Source organism: Vicia villosa, linkage group LG6, assembly GCF_029867415.1.
Source record: "Vicia villosa cultivar HV-30 ecotype Madison, WI linkage group LG6, Vvil1.0, whole genome shotgun sequence".
In the NCBI taxonomy this organism is placed as follows: Eukaryota; Viridiplantae; Streptophyta; class Magnoliopsida; order Fabales; family Fabaceae; genus Vicia; species Vicia villosa.
The window spans coordinates 74428589-74450236 of NC_081185.1; the positions used below are offsets into that span (position 1 = coordinate 74428589).

At 32.1% G+C, this 21648-nt stretch overlaps 1 protein-coding gene across 1 annotated transcript; it reads left to right on the forward strand.

The window, feature by feature from the left end:
• Window positions 1-12123: 12123 nt before the first annotated feature.
• On the forward strand, window positions 12124-13338 carry LOC131613877 (F-box/kelch-repeat protein At3g23880-like). The gene has a single exon (XM_058885516.1). The coding sequence runs from the start codon at window positions 12124-12126 to the stop codon at window positions 13336-13338; it is 1215 nt and encodes a 404-aa protein (XP_058741499.1).
• The last annotated feature ends 8310 nt before the right edge of the window (window positions 13339-21648 follow it).

Here is a 21648-nt window from a genome sequence, read left to right on the forward strand (position 1 = left end):
CAAAGCTTTGTTTGACCGTTTCTATCCAGCTTGTTCTTGGAGTTGAACTTTGGTCTCTTACAATACTATTTTGAACCTCTCTAGGCTGGGAAACCTAGATTGAGAAGGCATTTATTTTGCACCTCTTGAGGATTATGCTTTCCTCTATAATGGAGAACTTGTTTGTGATTGATGTTCCTATCAGATATTGAAAGATTTATTTTCCAGCAGTGATGTTATTGCACTCCCTTGGAATTTGTGCTTGAAAGCAAGGGGCAGGTTTTGACTTTGAGCAACTTGTGTTATCCCATCATGTTTTGGTTGACAACAAATTGAAGCCTCTTTATTTGAGCAAGTTTGTGCGTCTCCACATATCAATCTTATCTTCAAATCAAGTGATAATCTCTCATACTTTATGAACTTATTGATTCCAAATGGAAGAAGCTCAACGGATGGCAGTCTCTTTCAGCAGAAGACAGTTCGTTCCGCTTAAGGATTTCTCGACAGGGTCGGCAAATGGCAGTCTCTCTCAGCAGAAGACAGTTTGTTCCCTTTGAGATAACGGATGGCAGTCTTCTTCATGAAGACAGTTCGTTTAAGAATTCTTATTTTAAAGTCAGCAAATGGCAGTCTCCTCCATTAGAAGACAGTTTGCTCACTTTTTCCTAAGATGGGTCAACGAATGGCAGTCTCTTTCAACAGAAGACAGTTCGTCCCGCTTAAGGATTTCTCGACAGGGTCGGCAAATGGCAGTCTCTTTCAACAGAAGACAGTTTGTTCCCTTTGAGATAACGAATGGCAGCCTTCATCACGAAGACAGTTCGTTTTGCTTAAAGATTCCTCAGCAAAGTCAGCAAATGGCAGTCTCCTCCATTAGAAGACAGTTTGCTCACTTTTTCCTAAGATGGGTCAACGAATGGCAGTCTCTTTCAGCAGAAGACAGTTCGTCCCGCTTAAGGATTTCTCGACAAGGTCGGCAAATGGCAGTCTCTTTCAACAGAAGACAGTTTGTTCCCTTTGAGATAACGAATGGCAGCCTTCTTCACGAAGACAGTTCGTTTTGCTTAAAGATTCCTCAGCAAAGTCAGCAAATGGCAAGTCGCTTCAGTGTAAGTGACAGTTTGCATCCAGTTCCTTTTCTCAAGCCATGTCCTTGATTAAAGAAGAAGTTGATCCCTATTCTCAGCGGCAACTCATTGTTCTTAGCAGCTTATCGTCAACCATTGAGGCGGTAATTCAATTTTCTTCTACCTTCAACTATTGAGTTGGTAGCCTATCGTCAACCATTGAGGCGGTAATTCAATTCTCTTCTACCTTCAACTATTGAGTTGGTAGCCTATCGTCAACCATTGAGGCGGTAATTCAATTATCTTCTACCTTCAACTATTGAGTTGGTAGCCTATCGTTAACCATTGAGGCGCGAAAGGTGATGCTATAACCTCTCTGACGCGAAGTGTTTTCCCCAGAGAAGTTTCTTTTCCCACCAAAGTTCCGTCTCTCCAACAAAGTCTTGCCTTCCCCAGTGAAGTTTCTACTCGCAAGACGTTTGTTTCCCCAGCGGAGTTATAGCAAGATATTTGTTTTCCCCAGTGGATTACCTGTTACTCCCCAGTGTTGTCATGCTTTATTATCATTACATGCATTCATTAACATTGCATTGCATCTTAGGATCAAAAATTGTGTTTTATATATTTAAGTCTCTTCGATTTTTGTCAAAACGAAGATTTCCAATCATCGTATCTCCAAATCGAAGAAACTTAAATAGGGGCATCTGTCATACCCCAATTTTTGACCCTAAGATCACACATCATTTGCATACCAATCATCAATCAAGAAGTTTTAACCTAGATCTCTACTTGCAATGTTGTGCTCAATTCATCTGCAAAGGAATCATCGAGCACCCATGTTTTAGTTTGTGTATATTGTTTTACTAACCAAAATACCAAAAATATTGCCTTGTGCTCTTGTATGTTTGTGTTTTGTAGGTACCAAGTCAAAATACCCATCAAAGGAGCATTTTTCAACATTTTCTCTGTGCAAATCGATTTGCATAAGGTGTAAATCGATTTACACAACTGTTTCTGCACCAGATTTGCTTCTGCCATCAGTGCAAATCGATTTGCATAAGACAGCAATCGATTTGCATAACTGTTTTTGCCCCAGATTTTGCCTTTTTTCAGCCATGTAAATAGATTTGCATAATGTGCAAATCGATTGCACCAGCACGAATTTGGAAAAATGAAGGCAAAATTCAGCTTTTGAAAGTGTTGACATCATTTGCAAGCATGGGAAGCATGACTTAGTTCTCACATTGGATTTCCTACATCATTTTATCATGAGCCCTCATGTGATTGCATCAAGACCATTGGATTTCATTTTTGGCTCCAAAACCTTTCTCCAAGCCTAATTCTATTTTCCAATCCTAACTCCAAGCCACAAAAATTCCCAAGCCTAGCTCCTATAAATTGAGGCATTTCCCTCTTCATTTTTTCAAGCTTTGATAGCCAAGAAACTTATTGCAAATTCTCTCCTCACCTCTTCCAAACCCATCACTCAAAGCTCTTTCTCTTCCACACAAATTAGTGAGTCACATCTTGAACATCACTAATTTAGAGCTAAACCTCAACATAAACACTAGTTTCTTCATCAATTGTGAGAGATCAAGGCTTGTGGTTGTGTGTTCTTGAAGAAGACTCAAAGTTTGTGAAGATTTGGTAAAATTCTAGATCCTTTTCATGATCCAAGATGTGATCCTTTGTTGGTTATGCTTGATGCACCTTTGGTGCTACATTGATGAGATTTGCTTGCTTAATTGATATATTTTCGTGCACAAATTGATCCAAGATCACAAGGTGTTTGGTTTTATGTTTAAACAAAGTTTCTTCTCTTTATTTGCTGTTTTTTTGAAAACTGTGTTGTGCAAATCGATTTACATCTTGTGCAAATCGATTTACATAACTGAAAACTGCGCAGATTTTGAAAACAGAGTTATGCAAATCGATTTACACTCTGTGCAAATCGATTTACACTGAGCAGAATGCTGATTTTTGTGGCTTTTGACTTGTTTTTGGTTCTAACTCATCTTCTACTCCATTCTTTTGATATTTGCTTTGAATCACAAGTTAGAGGCCTAATTTCTCTCTAATTTCAATGGACTTAGGGCGTCGATAGGATGAGAATCCAAATCCGCAAAATTAAGTGATTGAAATTATAGATGAAAGGAGCTTTAATGTGGTTCCATCTTTTATTTCTTTTTATTTTGGTCGATGAAAGTCTTAATGCCTTGAGAATTCTTATGGATTCTTGGTGAAGACTAGATCACTCACCTTTTTTTCTTTTCGTGCGGTATTGCTTTCGGAAAACGATCTACATATCGTTCTTCTCGCATGCATTAGCACATAAAGTTTTGACCGGCCTCGTTGTAGGGTGATTTCTACATAAATCACTTGGCGATCTTCTTAACATAGCGCAATATTTCGTGTCCCGAATAAAAAAAGATCAAATATGGAAGAGAATTGTATGCGGTTGATTTAAGACTTGTGGAGGTTTTTATCGTGTAGTCGCTATGATTTTATCAAGCTTCTGATAAACCCCATTGAATTTAAATCCGAGTACATCATTCACTCACCATCGATCTCCTACTAACTTTGATAACATACTTGACAAGTTTCAAGATGGTTATCTTTAACATTTAACAACTAACTTTAATTTCCGCACCTTTACTATACCGCTCTTTACATTACCGCTCTTTATATTACCGCTCTTTATATTTCTCGCTTTATCGCTTTACTTTATCATTTCATCATATTTACTTTCTGTCATTTTCTCTTTGTCCACTTGGACCATACTTTATTTTTCGCTAAAACACTAATAAATAATCAAAAATCTAAAAAATACATAAGGCTCTCTTTGGACTATCAGTTACTATCCCTAGCAATTTGGAGATTCGGACTTATGGACCTAGTACCTCTGGACTCATTCCATTGCTATCCTGTGATCGTTCTGTCTGTCTGGCATTGTTCTGTTGTATGTTTATGTGTGCAGGTATTTCCTTGAAAGCCCTTGATGGTTAATTCCAAGGCATTGAGATAAGGATTTTACCCAAAAACAGCCGTTACTCTGCCCAATTTTTGTCAGAATCTTAGTGTGCTTAATGAAAAATGGTGCTAAGACAATAAGTTCATCTGGATCCCCAAGTGTTAATGTGTTGGTATTGATAAATCCAAAGGAAGGGAAATCTACCTTGACTCACAATGTCAAGTGTTGGCTTCTTATTTCGGTTAGACCGTTCTTTTCCTTAACTTTTATTTTACGCAATAGGATAGCCTCTTCATCTCCTCCCATTCTTAAATTTTCAAAATCTTCTCTCTTTTTCCAAAACATTCTTATGTTTGCAAACCTTTTCAAAACCTTTTTTCTTAAAAATATCTTTTGCCCTTAGTGGCTTTTCTTCAAAAGTTTAGACACCGTTAATTGTCGAAACGAGTGGTTATACCCCACGATTTTGAAATTGATTGATAATAACGAGATCTTTTCCGCGTGAGAGAGCTAGTGGCATACTCGTTGATTTTTATCCGAGTTGGAGCCCTTCTTTCATTTGCGATGCAAAGAACTTGTTTGTTCTCATGCTCAAGATCAATGGCTGAGTATTTCTCTCTAACGACAACAAAGTGTTTATTCGTTTTAAAAACGTTTTTTCCCAAAAGCGGAACTACATTAGCTCTTACTTCTCCATTGCACCGAGGAGGTATGTAGGCCCAAAGCTTAACGCTTTGCCGAGCTTATTTTGAAAATAAAACAAACCTTTTTTTAGCACACACACACAGATTTTCAAAAAGGTTCCCGTGGAGTACCACGGATATGAGGGGTGCTTTAAACCTTCCCCTCATATAACCAACACCCGAACCTGAGTTCTCTTTCTTGTTTTTTTTAAAACAAAACTTTGGGTTTTACGTTCTTTTCCCTTTTCCTTTGAAAAAATAAAGCGCGGTGGCGATTTCAAAACGGAATATTGATTCGAGTCAATCCCATGGCTTCGATATCAGATTTTCCCCGCTACAGAAAAATGGCGACTTCACTGGGGATCCAGTTTTAAGTGTGTTAAGCCTATTTTTGTTTATATGTGTGTTTTTACCTGTATATATTGTTGTGTGCTTTGTTTGTTTATCTTCTTTTTTTTTTCTTTTTGGTGCTCGATGGTTCCTTTGTGATGAGATAAAGTTCTAACCCGAACTTTGGTGAGTAACTTGAGATAGGAGGTGGTAAGACCAATAGTCGCATGTCAGGAGCAATCCTTACCATGAGCGTCATATGGTGGAACCCCAATCAGTGGAGGCCTCATGGAAGGTAGTAGAGGTTGTTACGAACCATCGTGATAACGCTATTACTTTCAATAGTGAGTGTCCGTAGAAGCTGAATGGCCTAGAACCTTTTTAACACATCTAAGCCTTTTTAGGATGTAGTGCAGAAACAAGATCAAGTACCAATTTGAGCTTGTTGTCATGCGATACTACGCTCAGACGAGGTCTTTTTAGGCATATTATTGGCGCCCATGAGCAATTGTGCGTGCCGGTAATATCCGATAGAAGATTGAAAACTCTGGGAACCTTTGTAGAACCCGATCGGCAGGTACAAAATTCCTTAGATCATACCTTTTGGGATGGTTGGACCCATGGCTCCATGCTCGTGACGTCGAACCTTTGAACTATGATCTTATGTGACCTTGCGTACTCTTGGTTGTGGTTGGTGCATAAACCATGCATTCATGCATCCATGAAAACTCTTTTTCTTTTGATTTTCAAGGAACTTAGAGGTCTTTTCTTGTAAACATCATAAGTTTCATCAAACTCAATGGATCTTGGGTGTTGATGGGGTGAAAACTCTAATCCACCAAAATGGATGATTGATTTTGATGATAACTTAATCAAAGCTTTAGTCCAATGTTTGAATGTTTACAAGTTAATATCTTAATTTCCTTGAAACTCAAAAATAAAAAACAAAAAAACAAATCATTGCATTTCATGCATCATTCTGCATTTGGTCCTACTTTCTAAAGAAGTTTTCCAGAGCCTTATTTCCTTTCTCCTGGTATCATCAGTACAACGCTCGTGCTAAGAAGAAATGGAAAGCATCAAACAAGAGATTCTTGAGCTCCGTGAAGAGGTGGTTACTTTGAAGGCTGGTATGGAGCATCTGACTACTCTGGTTGAGGCTCTAGTTGCTGCCCAAGTCAATCCTCCTATGATGGAAGAAAGGATGGCAAAGGTCTTTCTTGAAACTCTGAACTCGTTCTTTCCCAAAGGGACAGTAGTCAGTACACCTGCTGACTTCCACAGAGAGGTGGATATGAAAGCGCTTCTAAACCCTAAACCCTAAACCATAATTATATAACTGCAAAGTTATAATTTTTAAAATATTTTTTTTTCATTTTATTTTTGGAAATTCTTGATCTGAATTGTTAGGTGTTCTTCTCTAAGAAGATGAAAAGTACATGGAAATAAAAAAAAATGATAAAGATTGAAGTTTTATGATTCTAATTATTGTTGATGGCTACGTTTACTCATGTGATTATTCTTATAGTCCATCTTATTTCACCTTTTTCCCATTTATAAATTTGTGACGAATTTCTAGGTTTGAGATTATGATCTTCATCTTCTTCACAGTAACTTGAGATTAGATTTATGTTTATTTTTTATGGGTCATGTTAACGAGTGTCCAAGAGGCCGTCTTTAAGGATTCCAAATATAAAATATTTTTTAAAAAATTATTTATTTCAATATATTGAATACAAATATTTTCAAAAAATACATAGTATATTTTATTCTTTAGAAAAGTCAATTATTTAAATATTCAATGCATTTATTACAACTATTTTCAATAAAAACATACATTTTTAAGCCGATTGTCCCAGAACACTAGTTAACATTTCCCATTTTAATTAAATTTTATTTACTATGTGACATATACAATGACTTCCACCTTAATAAACTAAAATGACACCTAATCATTTCAGATTTCACATAAATGACACGTATACTATCTAATTGACTATGACTAACAAAGTAAATAGAAAAGAACTAATGTGAAATATTTTGTATAGTTTAAAGACCATTATTTTTTTGAATAAAGGTGTAATATTAAAAACGAAAATGAGATACACAAAAAGGAGAGGTGGGACTAGGCCAAGACCCTCTCAAGAGCTAATAAACCTGAAAAAAAACTCATCCCCAACCTATTTTTTACAAAATCGCATCTAATAGATAAGGGGATGACATAAAAAAGAGTGAGAGAGGAAGCTGTGTGACCAAGAGAAGCAAAAAAGTCGACACAAGAATTACCTTTCCGGAAGATATGAGTAATCACAAAAGACATGTTTTCTATAATATTTCTACAATTTAACCACCTATTTCTAAGCTTCCAAGGAACCAAAGTATCCTTTGAAAAAGCTTGGACCACAATGGAAGAATCACTCTCAATCCAAAGCTTCAATCATGCTCTATCTCTATCTAGCTCAATGGCTCTGAAAACCGCAAAGAATTTCGCATGTAAGGAATTAGGACCCGAATTAGGCTCGGCGAAAGCTAATAAAAAGTTACCAAGAGAGCTTCTGAAAATTCCGCCACAACCACTAGAGTTGTTATCAAAAGAACCATCGCAATTACACTTAACCCAATCCAAAATATGGGGCTGCCAAATTACTTCAACAATTTTGGGAGCACGAGGATAGTTCAACGAAATCCGAAAATATTTAAGAAGACAGAAATCAACCATGGAGGAAGAAGCATGCAAAGAAGAATTATTTCCAATCAAATGAACCTGAGCTATAATGCTGGAGAAACTGGGCTGGACTGGCGGAGGCTTATTGAGGAACCTAGCATCGTTACAAATATGCCAAATATGGGAAAAAAATGCAGACAATTGTAGCCGAAATTATGAGTGAACATTGGGGAGAGTTGCTGCAATGGCACAAAGCCCAAACGTTGTCCTTCAAGAAACTAAGAAGAGGCGAATGCAAAAGATTGTGTAACCAACTCTAAACCTTAACAGTATAAGGACAACCAAAGAAAACGTGGAAGGATGTTTCATAACTATCCTTACAGATACTACACATAGAACAAATATTACAACCACAGATTTGTAAGGCATCATCCGAAGGGATCTTGTCATTCATGATTCTCCAAGTTAATAAAGCTTTTGAGGGAGGAGTATCGACATTCCAAATTCTTCCAGCCCAACTCAATTTGAGAAAGGAAGAAGCTTTGAATCTATAAGCCTCTTTCATCGTTAAATTTCCCTCCTCGGAAGAAGGCCACAAACCATGATGTCCAGAAAAATGCTAGGAGAAGATTGCAAGATTACCGGAATAAGAGTAGGAAAAAAGATAAACCAGTCAGGTGGAATATTTCAAGTACCATTGCTAATAAGGTCACTAGCCAACATGTCTGAAGGTTCGAAAAACACAATAAGGGGGGTTGGATTGAGTTTTTGATAAAATAAAAACTTATGACACGTTTGATTATCCTGGTTCGTTTGAACTCAAACTACTCCAATTCACCCGCCAATGTGATTTTGCCTCTCTCTTACAAGGACTTAATCCACTAAATCAAACTTGATTACAACAACATTCACAATGACAACCGTCAAAGTCTTCTTGAGATAAACCACAACCCGGTTTCTCAAGGAACAATAACAACAAAACTTAATCTTACGTGTTTACAAAAATGCTTCTAATAAGCTATATCACAACTGTGATGTATACACAATGTTTAAGAACGATGCACAAAAATAAAAGAATGACTAATAATTTGAGAGCTTTTCGTTATAGTTTGTGCGTGAGAATTCTTCTCTTTAGCTTCATTAGTGTCTTCAATATATAGTGGAGCTTTTGAACCGTTTGAGAAACACACTTTTCACTTTTGGAATGTTGAAATAATATGATTTAAGACCTTTCCGAAGATAGAGATTATGTCCATAGAATTGATGATCCAGCCGTTAATAGAAGATCTTGAATTTAATACTTCGTAACAGAAATGAGTATCAGAGCATTACGCCAGCATTGGTGCAAGAAGCGTTTCTGTATCAGAGCTTTATCAGAACTTCTGCTCTGAGAAATCACAGTCAAAACCTGAGCAATCGACAACCTTACTACTTTGATCTTGGAGAGCTTGTTGTAGTGGCTTTCAGAACATGATCTTCTTAGAATGGTCGGATTGCATAAATTTTAATAATGTGAAAATATAATTTTATTTTTCTTTTGTAACATGATTATTTTTCAAAAGTTTTGTTAGTTTAAAATATTATTAAACTGTGTAATTAATTTTCTAACATTTTAAATATATTATATGATTAATAATAAAAAAGTTTAATGAGAATTGTAATATTTTATTATAGAATATATAACTTTCTTTTCTTTAATTAAATTAAACATCAAAGAGATTGGTGGTGTAACTAGTAAAACTACCATGCTAATAATTTTGAAAAGTTATAGTTCTGTTTCTTAAAATTTGATAAAATTTTATTTTTATAATTTTAAAATTATAAAATAATTAACATAATTATAAATATCAATAAAACTGAATTTTAAAATATATGCTAATAATTTTGAAAAGTTATAGTTCTGTTTCTTAAAATTTGATAAAATTTTATTTTTATAATTTTAAAATTATAAAATAATTAACATAACTATAATATCAATAAAATTGAATTTTAAAATATAAGTGCCAAAACTTAAAAAAATGAAAATAAAGGATTAATATTATAATTAAACTAAAAATAAACATAAAAAGATTAACCCGCCGAATCAAGAAACTAACCCGTTCACAGGTCTGACTATTGAATCGATCGGGTTACTCCAGTTTTCATCGGGTCAATTGTAACAATAGTTCGATAATTTTACCAGACCGCTCTATTCTCCCGTTTACGGTCTAAACTGTCTGACCAGCTGAAACGGTTCGGATTTTAAAACTATGCCTATTTTAAATTTAATTAGTTTTGATGTTTAGACATTATAATTAACAATATTTTGGATTCAGTGTTTTTTTTAGTTTGTTCCTAAAAGCCCTAGCTTCTCTGCTTTAATCCTTATCGTTAGGTTTGGTTACAATTTATTCAAAACCAGCGTGTTAGGGTTTCCACAGTCAGTATATTCTACTGCTTTATTCAAATTTTTTATTGATGTGATTTTATATAGTTCACTAATGTATATATAAGATCTATATTAGCTATGTGTTCAACACGTGTTATAGTAATAAAAAATATGATCATCAATTTTATTAAAATTGAAAAGATAAAAAGAATTGCAAAGATAAGACATGTTTATAATGAATTCTAAAAATAGTTTTAGATTATTGTTGAAATTAAAACCATAAGAATAATTTTGAAATAAATCAATAATACAAAATAAATAAAAAAAGTGACATTTAATTCAGATGTGCGATATTTAATTACTATAAATAAATTGATTGATATTATCTTTAAAATAATAATAATAATAATAATAATAATAATAATAATAATAATAATAATAATAATAATAATAATATAATTGCATTTAATAATAATTTGAATAGAAAATTTAAAAAAAGTCTAAAATGTGAGAATTCATGTGAATTTAAATTATAAATTTGATAAATATTTATAGATAATTATTATATTTTTTTATCAATTTTAAAATATCCAATAAACTTTTAATTTTTTATTATAAAATTTTTTTAACTACTATTTTTTTATTTCCTAACTATTTAATATTAAACTTTAATTAATAATTTGAATAATTTTTTTTTATCAAAGATGGTTCTGTAAATGAATAACAATAAGATTAAAATATTTTAAAATATTTTCTTCGGTTAACATCATATTTATGTACATGTTAAATTATTTTTGAATCTACAAAACAAAATTATTTTCACTTATTTAAACTAAATACAAAAACTCAAATATTATAGGATAAATTAATTGTTTGAATAAATTTTGTAACGGTCAAATTAAATAACTTAATTAAATTTATTTTATTACTAATAAAACAATACATAAAAGTCATTAAGGTATTAATGACCTATTTAAATAAAAATTAAAAGTGAAAATTAGAGAAAAATGAAAGTATAGAATGTGAGAATTTAAAGGATACGATTAAATTATAAAATAAAGTAAATAAATGGAGGCCCCTAATTTTTATTTATTTTAAAATAAGAGCTATTAAGGTTAGAATTAAAGATTTCATAAAAAAAATTAGAATTAAAAGTTATAAAAGTTCATGAAAAACAAATTTTAAGATTTGATATTTTTTATAGGGATACTCTTTTTAGATAAGATTTTATATTATTATATTTTATTCATTTTGATTATAAATATAAATTTATTATTTGAGAAAATTTATAAGTGTTAAGTTAAGTTAAATAATTAATTATTATAATATTACTAATAAAAATACATAAAATACTAGTAAAACTACCATGCTAATAATTTTGAAAAGTTATAGTTCTATTTCTTAAAATTTGATAAAATTTTATTTTTATAATTTTAAAATTATAAAAATAATTAACATAATTATAAATATCAATAAAATTGAATTTTAAAATATAGGTGCCAAAGCTTAAAAAAATGAAAATAAATTATTAATATCATAATTAAATTAAAAATAAACATAAAGAGATCAATCCGCCGAATCAAGAAACTAACCCGTTCACAGGTCTGACTATTGAATCGATCGGGTTACTCCAGTTTTCATCGGGTCAATTGTAACAATGGTCCGATAATTTTACCGGACCGCTCTATTCTCCAATTAACTGTCTAGAAGATAGAGGTTTTTTCGTTTTCTCATGTAATCGGGTGGAGTATCCCTTATAGTCCTTTTTGAATGAATTCCATTTTCTATTGAAAAAAAACTGTCTAAACTGTCTGACCAGCCGGAACGGTTCGGTTTTAAAACTGTGCCTATTTTAAATTTAATTAGTTTTGATGTTTACATTATAATTAACAATATTTTGGATTCAGTATTTTTTTTTAGTTTGTTCCTAAAAGCCCTAGCTTCTCTGCTTTAATCCTTATCGTTAGGTTTGGTTACAATTTATTCAAAACCAGCGTGTTAGGGTTTCCACAGTCAGTATATTCTACTACTCCATCGACTCATTACAAAGCTCTCATCTCATGAGTGACTCTCTACCCATGTTGCCTGTATATCTCCCTGACGAACTTATCACAGAAGTTCTATCATTCCTTCCCGTAAAATCTCTGATGCGACTGAGGTGTGTCTCCAAATCATGGAACACCCTCATATACGATCCCACATTCGTCAACCATCACCTTAAGCGATCTTCAAGAAACATCAACCTCATACTATATTTGTTACTCTACATACCTAGCAATGGTTTCAACTTCACATGTTTCCCCCTGCGTAGTGTACCGGATATCATTCCCGTCCTCCTCGCTGATAACCTTAATTTACAATTGAATGACGGCAAAGGATTCATCGGTCCTATTGGTTCCTGCAATGGATTGTTATGCTTAATCGGTTATTTTCCGAATAAAGAAGATATCTTGCTTTATATATGGAATCCGGCAACCATTACATTATCTAACAAAATAGTGTTCCCTTGTATGAAGTTTAGTCGTCTTAGGTGGATGTTTGCGTTTGGTTACGATATTTCATCAAACATTTATAAGATTGTCGCGTTTCATCCAAGTAAAAACGAGGTGAGAGTTTTCAATTTAGAGGATAATATTTGGAGAAATATTCAAAGTTTTCCCATAATTCCTATTTGCAGTGCTCCTTATAGTGACTGTCAACATCAACTTTCGGGTATCAATCAAGGTGTGCATGTAAGTGGGACTCTTAACTGGTTGGCCATTCGAAATGAGTTTCCATATGAACATGAAATTGATTGGAAACTTATTACTATCGACCAATTTGTGATCATCTCACTTGATTTGAGTACGGAGACATACCATCAGCTGTTGCTTCCTCGGGGTTTCGATGAAGTTCCACTCATTCAGCCAACTCTTTCCCAGTTGATGGGCTCCCTTTGTTTATCTCATGATTTTCGAGGAACTGATTTTATTATATGGCAGATGAAGGAATTTAGAATTCAAGAGTCTTGGACTCAGCTCTTTAAAATTAGTTATCAAAGGCTTCAAATTGATTTTAGTGTCTTCACTAATTCGGTGCCATACGGATCTCGATTTATCTTATTCCCATTGTGTCTATCTGAGAATGATAATACATTAATATTGACATGGAATAGAGACAAGAAACCAATAGTCTATAATTTGAAAGATAATAGAGTAGAGAAAACAAATTTTGACGATGGCATAAGGTGGTTTCTTATCAAAGATTACGTTGAAAGCTTGGTTTCAACTAGTTGAATTGAAAAGTAAGTTTTTCTTAGATGATTTCCTTGTTTAAGTTTATGAATTCATGGTCATTTTAATGGCTTATTTCTTATAGTTGTTTGAAACTGTGACACCATTGCTATGTTGATGGATAGCTTGGATTTTATGATGTTTATTTATTTGCTTTAATTTGTTTATCTTCTTTAGACCCAGTTTGATAATGAGGCAATTTGAAAGCATTATCTTTATTTATTGGCTTTAAGGTTAAGAAACAATATTGTAATGTTTGAGAATGCCATGCAAATATTCTGGGGTGAAATTCTGAAAAGGAGGAATGAATTTCATTTTAGAAGAGTTTGTACTAATGAAAGTGGAATGAGACAAAGGGACGTGTAAAAAGTGCTGTTATGTTCTTTGATCAAAATCAAAGGAAGTAATGATATTTTGTTTCTTTAAAGCAATACATGCATACCTTCTTCAATTTTGTGATTGAAATATTTTCATAACATGGAATCATATCCTTGTGATCATTTGATCAATCAAATTTGAGGTTTGTGACTGCACGAGTGGCTCTTGGTTTTGTCCCATGCATTTAGGGGATTAATTTTTCTGTTAATGCTATAGCAAAACATTGCCAATCTATGGTTTCTGTTTGTAAAGGCACTAAGAAAAACGAATGCTAGTTAGGGGTAAAACCTCTCGAAAAAAGAGAGGTTGCTATGGATTTTATCCTTTGCAATGCATATTTTTCTTTAAAAAAAAAACATTTTGACAAGTGTTATTCCACTTTGGATCATCTCCTTCATTTTTCTCTTATCTCTTAACTCTCCATCTCTTTCTTAATCTCATTCTCTCTTTTGATTATATTTTTATTTTTTAGTAATGAGCGAGAATGAAATTAAGAGAGAGATAAAGAGATAAGAGAGAGAAGGAGAGAAAAATGAAGAAGAGAATTTAAGTGGTATCTCTTCCTTGCAAATTTTTGGAGGAAAATTCAAAAAATGTGAAAACTTTTTTTGCAAGGGATTACCTTTTACAATATTGCTTTTAAAATTTTAAAATGAACGTTGGAAATATATAGGACGGATATTTATTGGGTGACAGACATATGAAAATTTAAATGTTGCACTTTGCGAAGTATTATCCTTTGCAAAATTGACTATTTTACGCACATGCAAATTGACAAAGTCTGAGCACACAGATTAAAACATTTTTTACGTTGCGAGGGGTAAAAACCTTCGGATATTCCGACGTCTCTTTTACGTTGCAATTATGGGTGAGAATAGGTCAGGTCAGACTTTAGATGGTTTGACCTTGTTCTACGATAAATTTTCAAGTCTTGAGTGTGACCTATGACTTAATTATTATAGGTTTTTTTTAGCATGCCCTTGTCTTTTTAAAATTTTGAATTAGTTTGAACACCTATTTAAAAGTTTGTTTCACATTAAGACTTTTATATAGTCTATTTATCTTTTTTATACATAGACAACTAGTAATAGACTCGTGCGACGCGCGGGGTCGAGTAATAAAACAAATAATAATAATAAATAAAAATATTTTGACAAAAAATAAATAATAAGATAGACAAACAAAATAGTTGAAGATATAAATATTTTTAAAATAAATTTTGCAATAAATAAAAAAAATTGACTAAAAAATGAAATATAAATTAGTAATTGATTGAAAATATGAAGGAAAAAAAAACAGAGTGCCTATTCATGTAATTGTTTTTTAACAAAAAGAGATGAAATATATAAAATCAAAATGGACAAAAAGTAATTTTAAAAATGGTTAAATAAGTTTTTGGTCCCTCTAAATATTTGAAATTTCGTTTTTAGTCCCTCCAAAATTTTCCTTCAACAATCCATCCCTCCAAAATTTTCCCTCTCAATAATTGATCCCTAACGTCAAATGCCACTAACGGTTGCGTATGTGGCAGCTTATGTGGTAAATTTTAGAGGGATGAACTGTTGAAGAAAAATTTTGGAGGGACTAAAAATGAAATTTCAAATATTTAGAGGGAACAAAAACTTATTTAACCCTTTTAAAAAAAGTCTAGAATTTCAAATATTTAAAGGGACCAAAAACTTATTTAAGCTTTTTAAAAAGTCTAGAATTTCAATGATTTTCCTATGTAATAACTGCTATAAATTTTCTATCATCTCTTATAAAACCCATAATAAAGTACCCGTGTTTATAGGCAACGTAGATATTTTTAATAAAATATTTATCAAATATATGATAATAAATTATTAAAATAAAATTATTATTTTATTTTATTAATTTATTAATCATATAAGAAAGCAACAAAAATTATTAAAATTGCATAATCTAAAACTTATTTGCACATTTGATAATAAATTGATCAATTTATTCATTTTTTTATAAATATTTAATATGTAATAAAATACATTGAATAAAATTTATGCAATATAAATGAATAGTATAAATAAAAATAAAATTATTTAATTTATTTTGATTAAATCGCTCGATTTAATTTTTTTACAAATAAGACAGTCATTTTAAAAATATGTAGTTTCCTATATTACACCTTCAGCCTGAACCACCACAATAACATATTGTATATGTCTCGAGCAGTCTCTCAGAAGCAACAACAATTCTCTAGCCAATGATTTGGCTCTGCACGTGCCAGCGGCACTTAACTGAAGCAATCCCGACATCATCCCATCTGTCAAAATTAATACTCTATGGAGTATTTTTCTCTCTACTGTTTTGACATATAAGGAGAAGTATACCAATTGCATTTTAATGAAAGTGAATCATTTAATTTCTAAAGTAGTAATTGTTCTATTTTGATGACTTTTCAAACATTCGAAAATGGGGTGAAATCGAAACCAAATACTACTTGGCTATCAGTATACTGACATGTATTAATTTTCCATAATTTACCCTTGTTCTTAAAAATTCATCCTTATAGTTGTATTTTGTGCACACAAATCACAAAATATTATGGACTATTTTATACTTCAAGAATATATAAAAGCAGAGGGATATCTAACATAGCACTTAAAAGCTGTAACACAAATCACACTAGCAGAGGGATTAACGTGATTGCTTGGGGAGAATATTATAGACTATTTTATACTTCAAGAACTAAATTGGCAGTTTACTCTAATAATCCATGGAAAAAGATGTAGCATTTTAATTAAAGGGTCATGCTAACATGTGCCCTTATGACACATGTTAAGAGCTTGTTTTCATAAACTTTTTATAATTAATGTGTTTATTACGTTTTCCAATACAAATTTACTCTATTTAGGTTTCTTAACATGTTCCCTTGGAGCACATGTTAGCTTTATCCTTAATTAAATTAACAGTGAGAGTGTTAAAGTTCTTGATTATAAGATTCTAAAGTGACTTTAGTTTTGCCGGTAGCAACTGCAACTATGAAACATGTTTTTTTAGTTATGAAGTTTGTGAAGAGTCAACTATGTAATAAAATGAGTGATCAATGGTTAATGACACATGAATGGTTATATGATTGTCTTGTATAACTTTTATAGAAATAGATGTTCTTGGAACAATTAACAATGGATGTTGTTTTAACTAATTTTTAAGAAATGTATAGTAGATGATTTTCATTGTAAATGTACCTCATTAAATAATATACTTTCTTATTTTCAATATAATTTGGTCTATATTTTTTTTTTATGTTTAGCCACGTCAATATGTAATGCAAATAACTCATATACATGCATATACCATGTTCACTTCCATTAAAAAAGTAAAAATAATGATAATTGAAAACAGAAAAACTATATACATTTTCCTTTTTCTCAGCAACCACCACCTCCTTGTTCTATATATATTTGTGTTTCGTATTGTAGTTTGTGTCCGTTTGTTCCACCAAACTTTGAACCAGAATATGCTCATGAATTTGATTCCAACGAAACAACCTTGTTGCAACATGGGTTTTGTTGATGTTGTTGTTGGTGATGGTAACTTTGTTGGATTTGAAATTGAGAAAAGAGAAAGGAGTGGTTGTCGTTGTTATGTTAGGTGGTTGTCGTTGATGCAATGATGACAGCGATGAAAGTTTATGTTGGGTGTTACTCGGTAGAGAGTCAAAATATTATAATTTAAAAAGCTTATAGTATACTATTGTCACATATCGACTTTCAGCTTAATGAAGTAGAAAGATTGCCATTAACTCTTGGAAAATATGACATTTCCTCTAGGGACGAAAGGATACTTTTATTATTTACATCAGTAGTTATTGCAACTTCACCTTAAAACACACATTCCAAATATTAGAAGGCTTCTGCATCTTTTTATGATAACCCTCCCCAGGGGTTTCGTTCCAGTTGCACATCACTATGATATTCACAGAGTGCTTAGTATCAGACAAAAAGAGTTCTTTGTCTTTAATTGAAGGTTCACATGAAAATACTGAAGAGCAGAAATGAGATCCTTTGGCAAGGAAATATGTTACAGATGCTTTTCATATTCTTATGAGTGATGCTGAAGTTTGTTTAAACAAAAAGGAGTGGTTATTGTTTGGTGTTGAAGAACACGTTGAGGTGTTGTGGTTTGGTGTTCCATATGGGTGTTCTTCTGCAAAACCAACAGTAGTTCTTCTGCATGACTTCTTTAGTTACAGTGGAATGGTTTTCAAATGAAAGAGTCTCACATAGAATGTTTAAAAGAAAATGAAAGTGTTTATAAACTTGATTTTCACAACACCTTTCAAATGATCAGCTGTTGGGCTGCTATGTAAGACAAATTGGGCTTTAGGTTCAAAATAACATTTTAATATTTTAAAATAATAATTCATAAAAGTTATTAATAAAAATTAAAATAATAGTTCGTAAAAAATATTATTTGAAAGAAAGTATAATATGTAATTAAAAAAGTAAAAAAAATAATAATAAAAAAATTCCAGGTGGAATTAAAAATAAAAAATGTGACCGTGTCGCAAAATGAAATAATTTTTGCTGCAATCAAGGGTCTATTTGACGAAATCTGGAAATTATAAGGAGGGTTTAAATTTTTTTTTTACATGGGCCTAGAATCTCTCTAATATTACAGAGGGATTTGTATATTTAACCCCCAAAAAAATAATAATATTATGACATTCATCTTCCAACCCTCCATCTGTCACAATTTCACTTTTTAATTAATAACTCAATGTTCCCGTTAATATTCAATAGTTTGATCAATAACTTCATGTTCCCGTTAATATACAATATTTTGATCAGTAACTTCATGTTTTCGTTAAAATTCAATAATTTGATCAGTAACTTCATGTTTTCGTTAGTATTCAATATTTTGATATGTAACTTCATGTTCCTGTTATTATTCAATATTTTAATTAGTAACTTCATGTTTCTGCTAATATTATTATTTTGATCAGTAAATTCATGTTTCCGTTATTAGTCAATTCTTGTTTCCATTATTATTAAATATTTTGATCAATAACTTCATGTTCCCGTTAATATTAATATTTTGATCAGTAACTTCATGTTCCTATTAATATTCAATATTTTTATCAGTAACTTCATGTTCCCATTAATATTCAATATTTTGATCAGAACTTCATGTTTCTGCTAATATTAATATTTTGATTAGTAACTTCATGTTCCTGTTAATATTCAATATTTTTATCATTAACCAGTGGCGGAGCCAGAAATTTTAGAGAGCCTAAGCAAAAATATTACACCTTGTTTTTAATAAGTTTACACCCTGTTTCTACTAATTTTGCCATTTATTTTGTCTAAAAATTTTGCCCTTGATTTTGTCCAAAAAAATACACCCTATTTTTACAAATTTTACCCTTAATTTTGTCTAAAAATTACTAATTTTGCCTGTAGTGTTGTCCGAAAATCGACTATTAGATGGAAAATATATAACAAAAGGAGGGGTTGAGCTCGGGCGCGTGCCCGGGCTCGCTGGGCTGTAGCTCTGCCCTTGTCAGTAACTTCATGTTCCCGTTATTAGTAAATTCATGTTTCCGCTATTATTCAATATTTTGATCAGTAATTTCATATTCCCCTTTGTAGCGGTGAATTTGATGAGACTAGAGTCATGGGAAGACTTAGCTCATTTTAAAGAGAGTCGCCACCGCGCTTTATTGTTTTCAAAAAGGAATTAGTGAAAGAGCGAATAAAACCCACAGAAGTTGTTAAACTCAAAACTAATAAACTTATCAGAGATCTGGCTACGGAGGGTTTGTTATACAATGGGAAGGTTTTAAGTAGGGGTGACAAAACGGCCCGCCCGCCCCTCTTTAAGCCCGCCAAAACACGAGTGGGGCGGGCATGCCCGCCAAGTGAAATGGGCACAAAAATCATGCCCGCCCCGCCAAGATGGCGGGTTGGCGAGCGGCGGGCTTGCCCGCCTATTTTTATTTATATTTTTTTCATTCTTTTTTTAATAAATTAATAGGTTTTTTTACCTTTTAATTAAAATTTTCACTTATTTTTTAAAATAATTTTTTATAAAAGCAACTTTTTAACAAATTTTACTTAAAAATATATTACATATATTTACAAATAAATATATAAAATAAACCATCAAGAATGGAAATTACTAGAATTAATTAAAAAAGAGAGAATTTTGGAGAAGGGATGGGCTTTGGCGGGCGGCGGGCATTGGCGGGGCGGGCTATGGCGAGCGGCGGTTTTGGCGGAGCGGGCTTTGGCGAGCGGCGGGCCTAAAATCCTAACCCAACCTGCCATTTTTTGGCGGGTGCGCGGGCCGGAACGGAGGGCCACGACCCATTTTGCCACCCTTAGTTTTAAGCACCCCTCATATAACTCCATGGGAACCTCTTTGTTTTTGTGTTATTATATTTTGTTTATAAATGCACTTTTTATGAAAAAAATCCTATGTGAAAAACTTGTTTGAAATAGAGAGTGGGGATGGGAATAGAAGCTTTTGAATGTGAGCTCGATAAGATATCGCATCTTAGGCCTACATACCCCTTAAGTGCAATAGGGAAGTCAGAGCTTCTGTAGTTCCTCTTTTAAAAAAAGGAAAAAGGGGGCCAAAGTGGCAAAATCTTTTTGGGTGTGAGCTTTAAAATACTCACAAATTTTTAAAAGATGGTTAAACTTTAAAATACTTAACAAATTTAAAAGAAGATTAGGCTTTAAAATACCTAATAAGTTAAAAAGGGTTAAGCTTTAAAATACTTAACAAGTTAACAGGGGATTAGGCTTTAAAATACCTAATAAGTTAAAAAGGGTTAAGCTTTAAAATACTTAACAAGTTAACAGGGGATTAGGCTTTAAAATACCTAATAAGTTAAAAAGGGTTAAGCTTTAAAATACTTAACAAACTTTAAAAAAAATCAAAGAAGGACCAAGCTTTAAAATACAAGGTCAATGGGTTAAGAGAAGTTTCACCGGGAATAATTCATCTCTTAACACCATGGTTTAAAAACAAGATCAATGGATTAAGAATAGTTTCACCGGGAATAATTCTATTCTCAATACCAAGGTTTCAAAACAAAAGGGTTCTTGGCTAAGCTTTAACAATACTAAACCATAAACAAGTGAAAAGCTTTAAAATACTTAACACAAAAGTAAAAGAGATTGGAAAAGAATTTAAGTACCTTGACAATTTAGTCAATATCATTCCCATCATTTGGATAAAACATCAAGCTTAAACAATTAAAAATAAATACCTCATGTATGTACAAGAACAAACAAGTGAGTGCTAACAAGCAAGAGATGGATGTATCTAAACCCTTGGATTTAAATCATGTATGAATGATGAATGATTAATGTGATGATTAAACATTGGGTTAGATAAACAAAAATAATAACAAGTACAAATCACATGGATATAAAATCAACAAGTATATGTACAAGACAAGGTTTAACATTTAAGTACAAAGCATGGATTAGAATCAACAAGTATGTACAAGCACAAATAAGCATGGATAAACAAAGATCAACATATTTCAAATTTTAGGGTTAGGGTTTTAAACCTAAGGATTTTTCAAATTAGGGTTTTAGAAATTAGGGTTTTAGAACATTCACATAATCCTAATTAATTTTAATTGTTAAATACCAATTTCTTTAAGATAAATGGTTTAAGGGAACATGAGAGAGTCAATGACAATCTAACCTAACCCCAAACAAGTATTTACAAAAATATACTAAGCCACCTTAGAGAAATATTCAAAAGGAAACATATTTTTGTTGATTTTTTAATATTAAAAGACTTGTTTTTTGATTAATTTTTAAATGATGATAAAATAAATATTTTTGTGATTTTAAATGGTGACATGAAAATAGACAAGTTAAATGACACATAGAAAAAATAATCATTCATAAATACATATTTTTAAATTAGTTATGATTTTTTGAAGTTGAG

Bases quoted from the DNA above. Each gene is read 5' to 3' on its own strand.
- LOC131613877 (XM_058885516.1), top strand. From the start codon at position 12,124: ATGAGTGACTCTCTACCCATGTTGCCTGTATATCTCCCTGACGAACTT.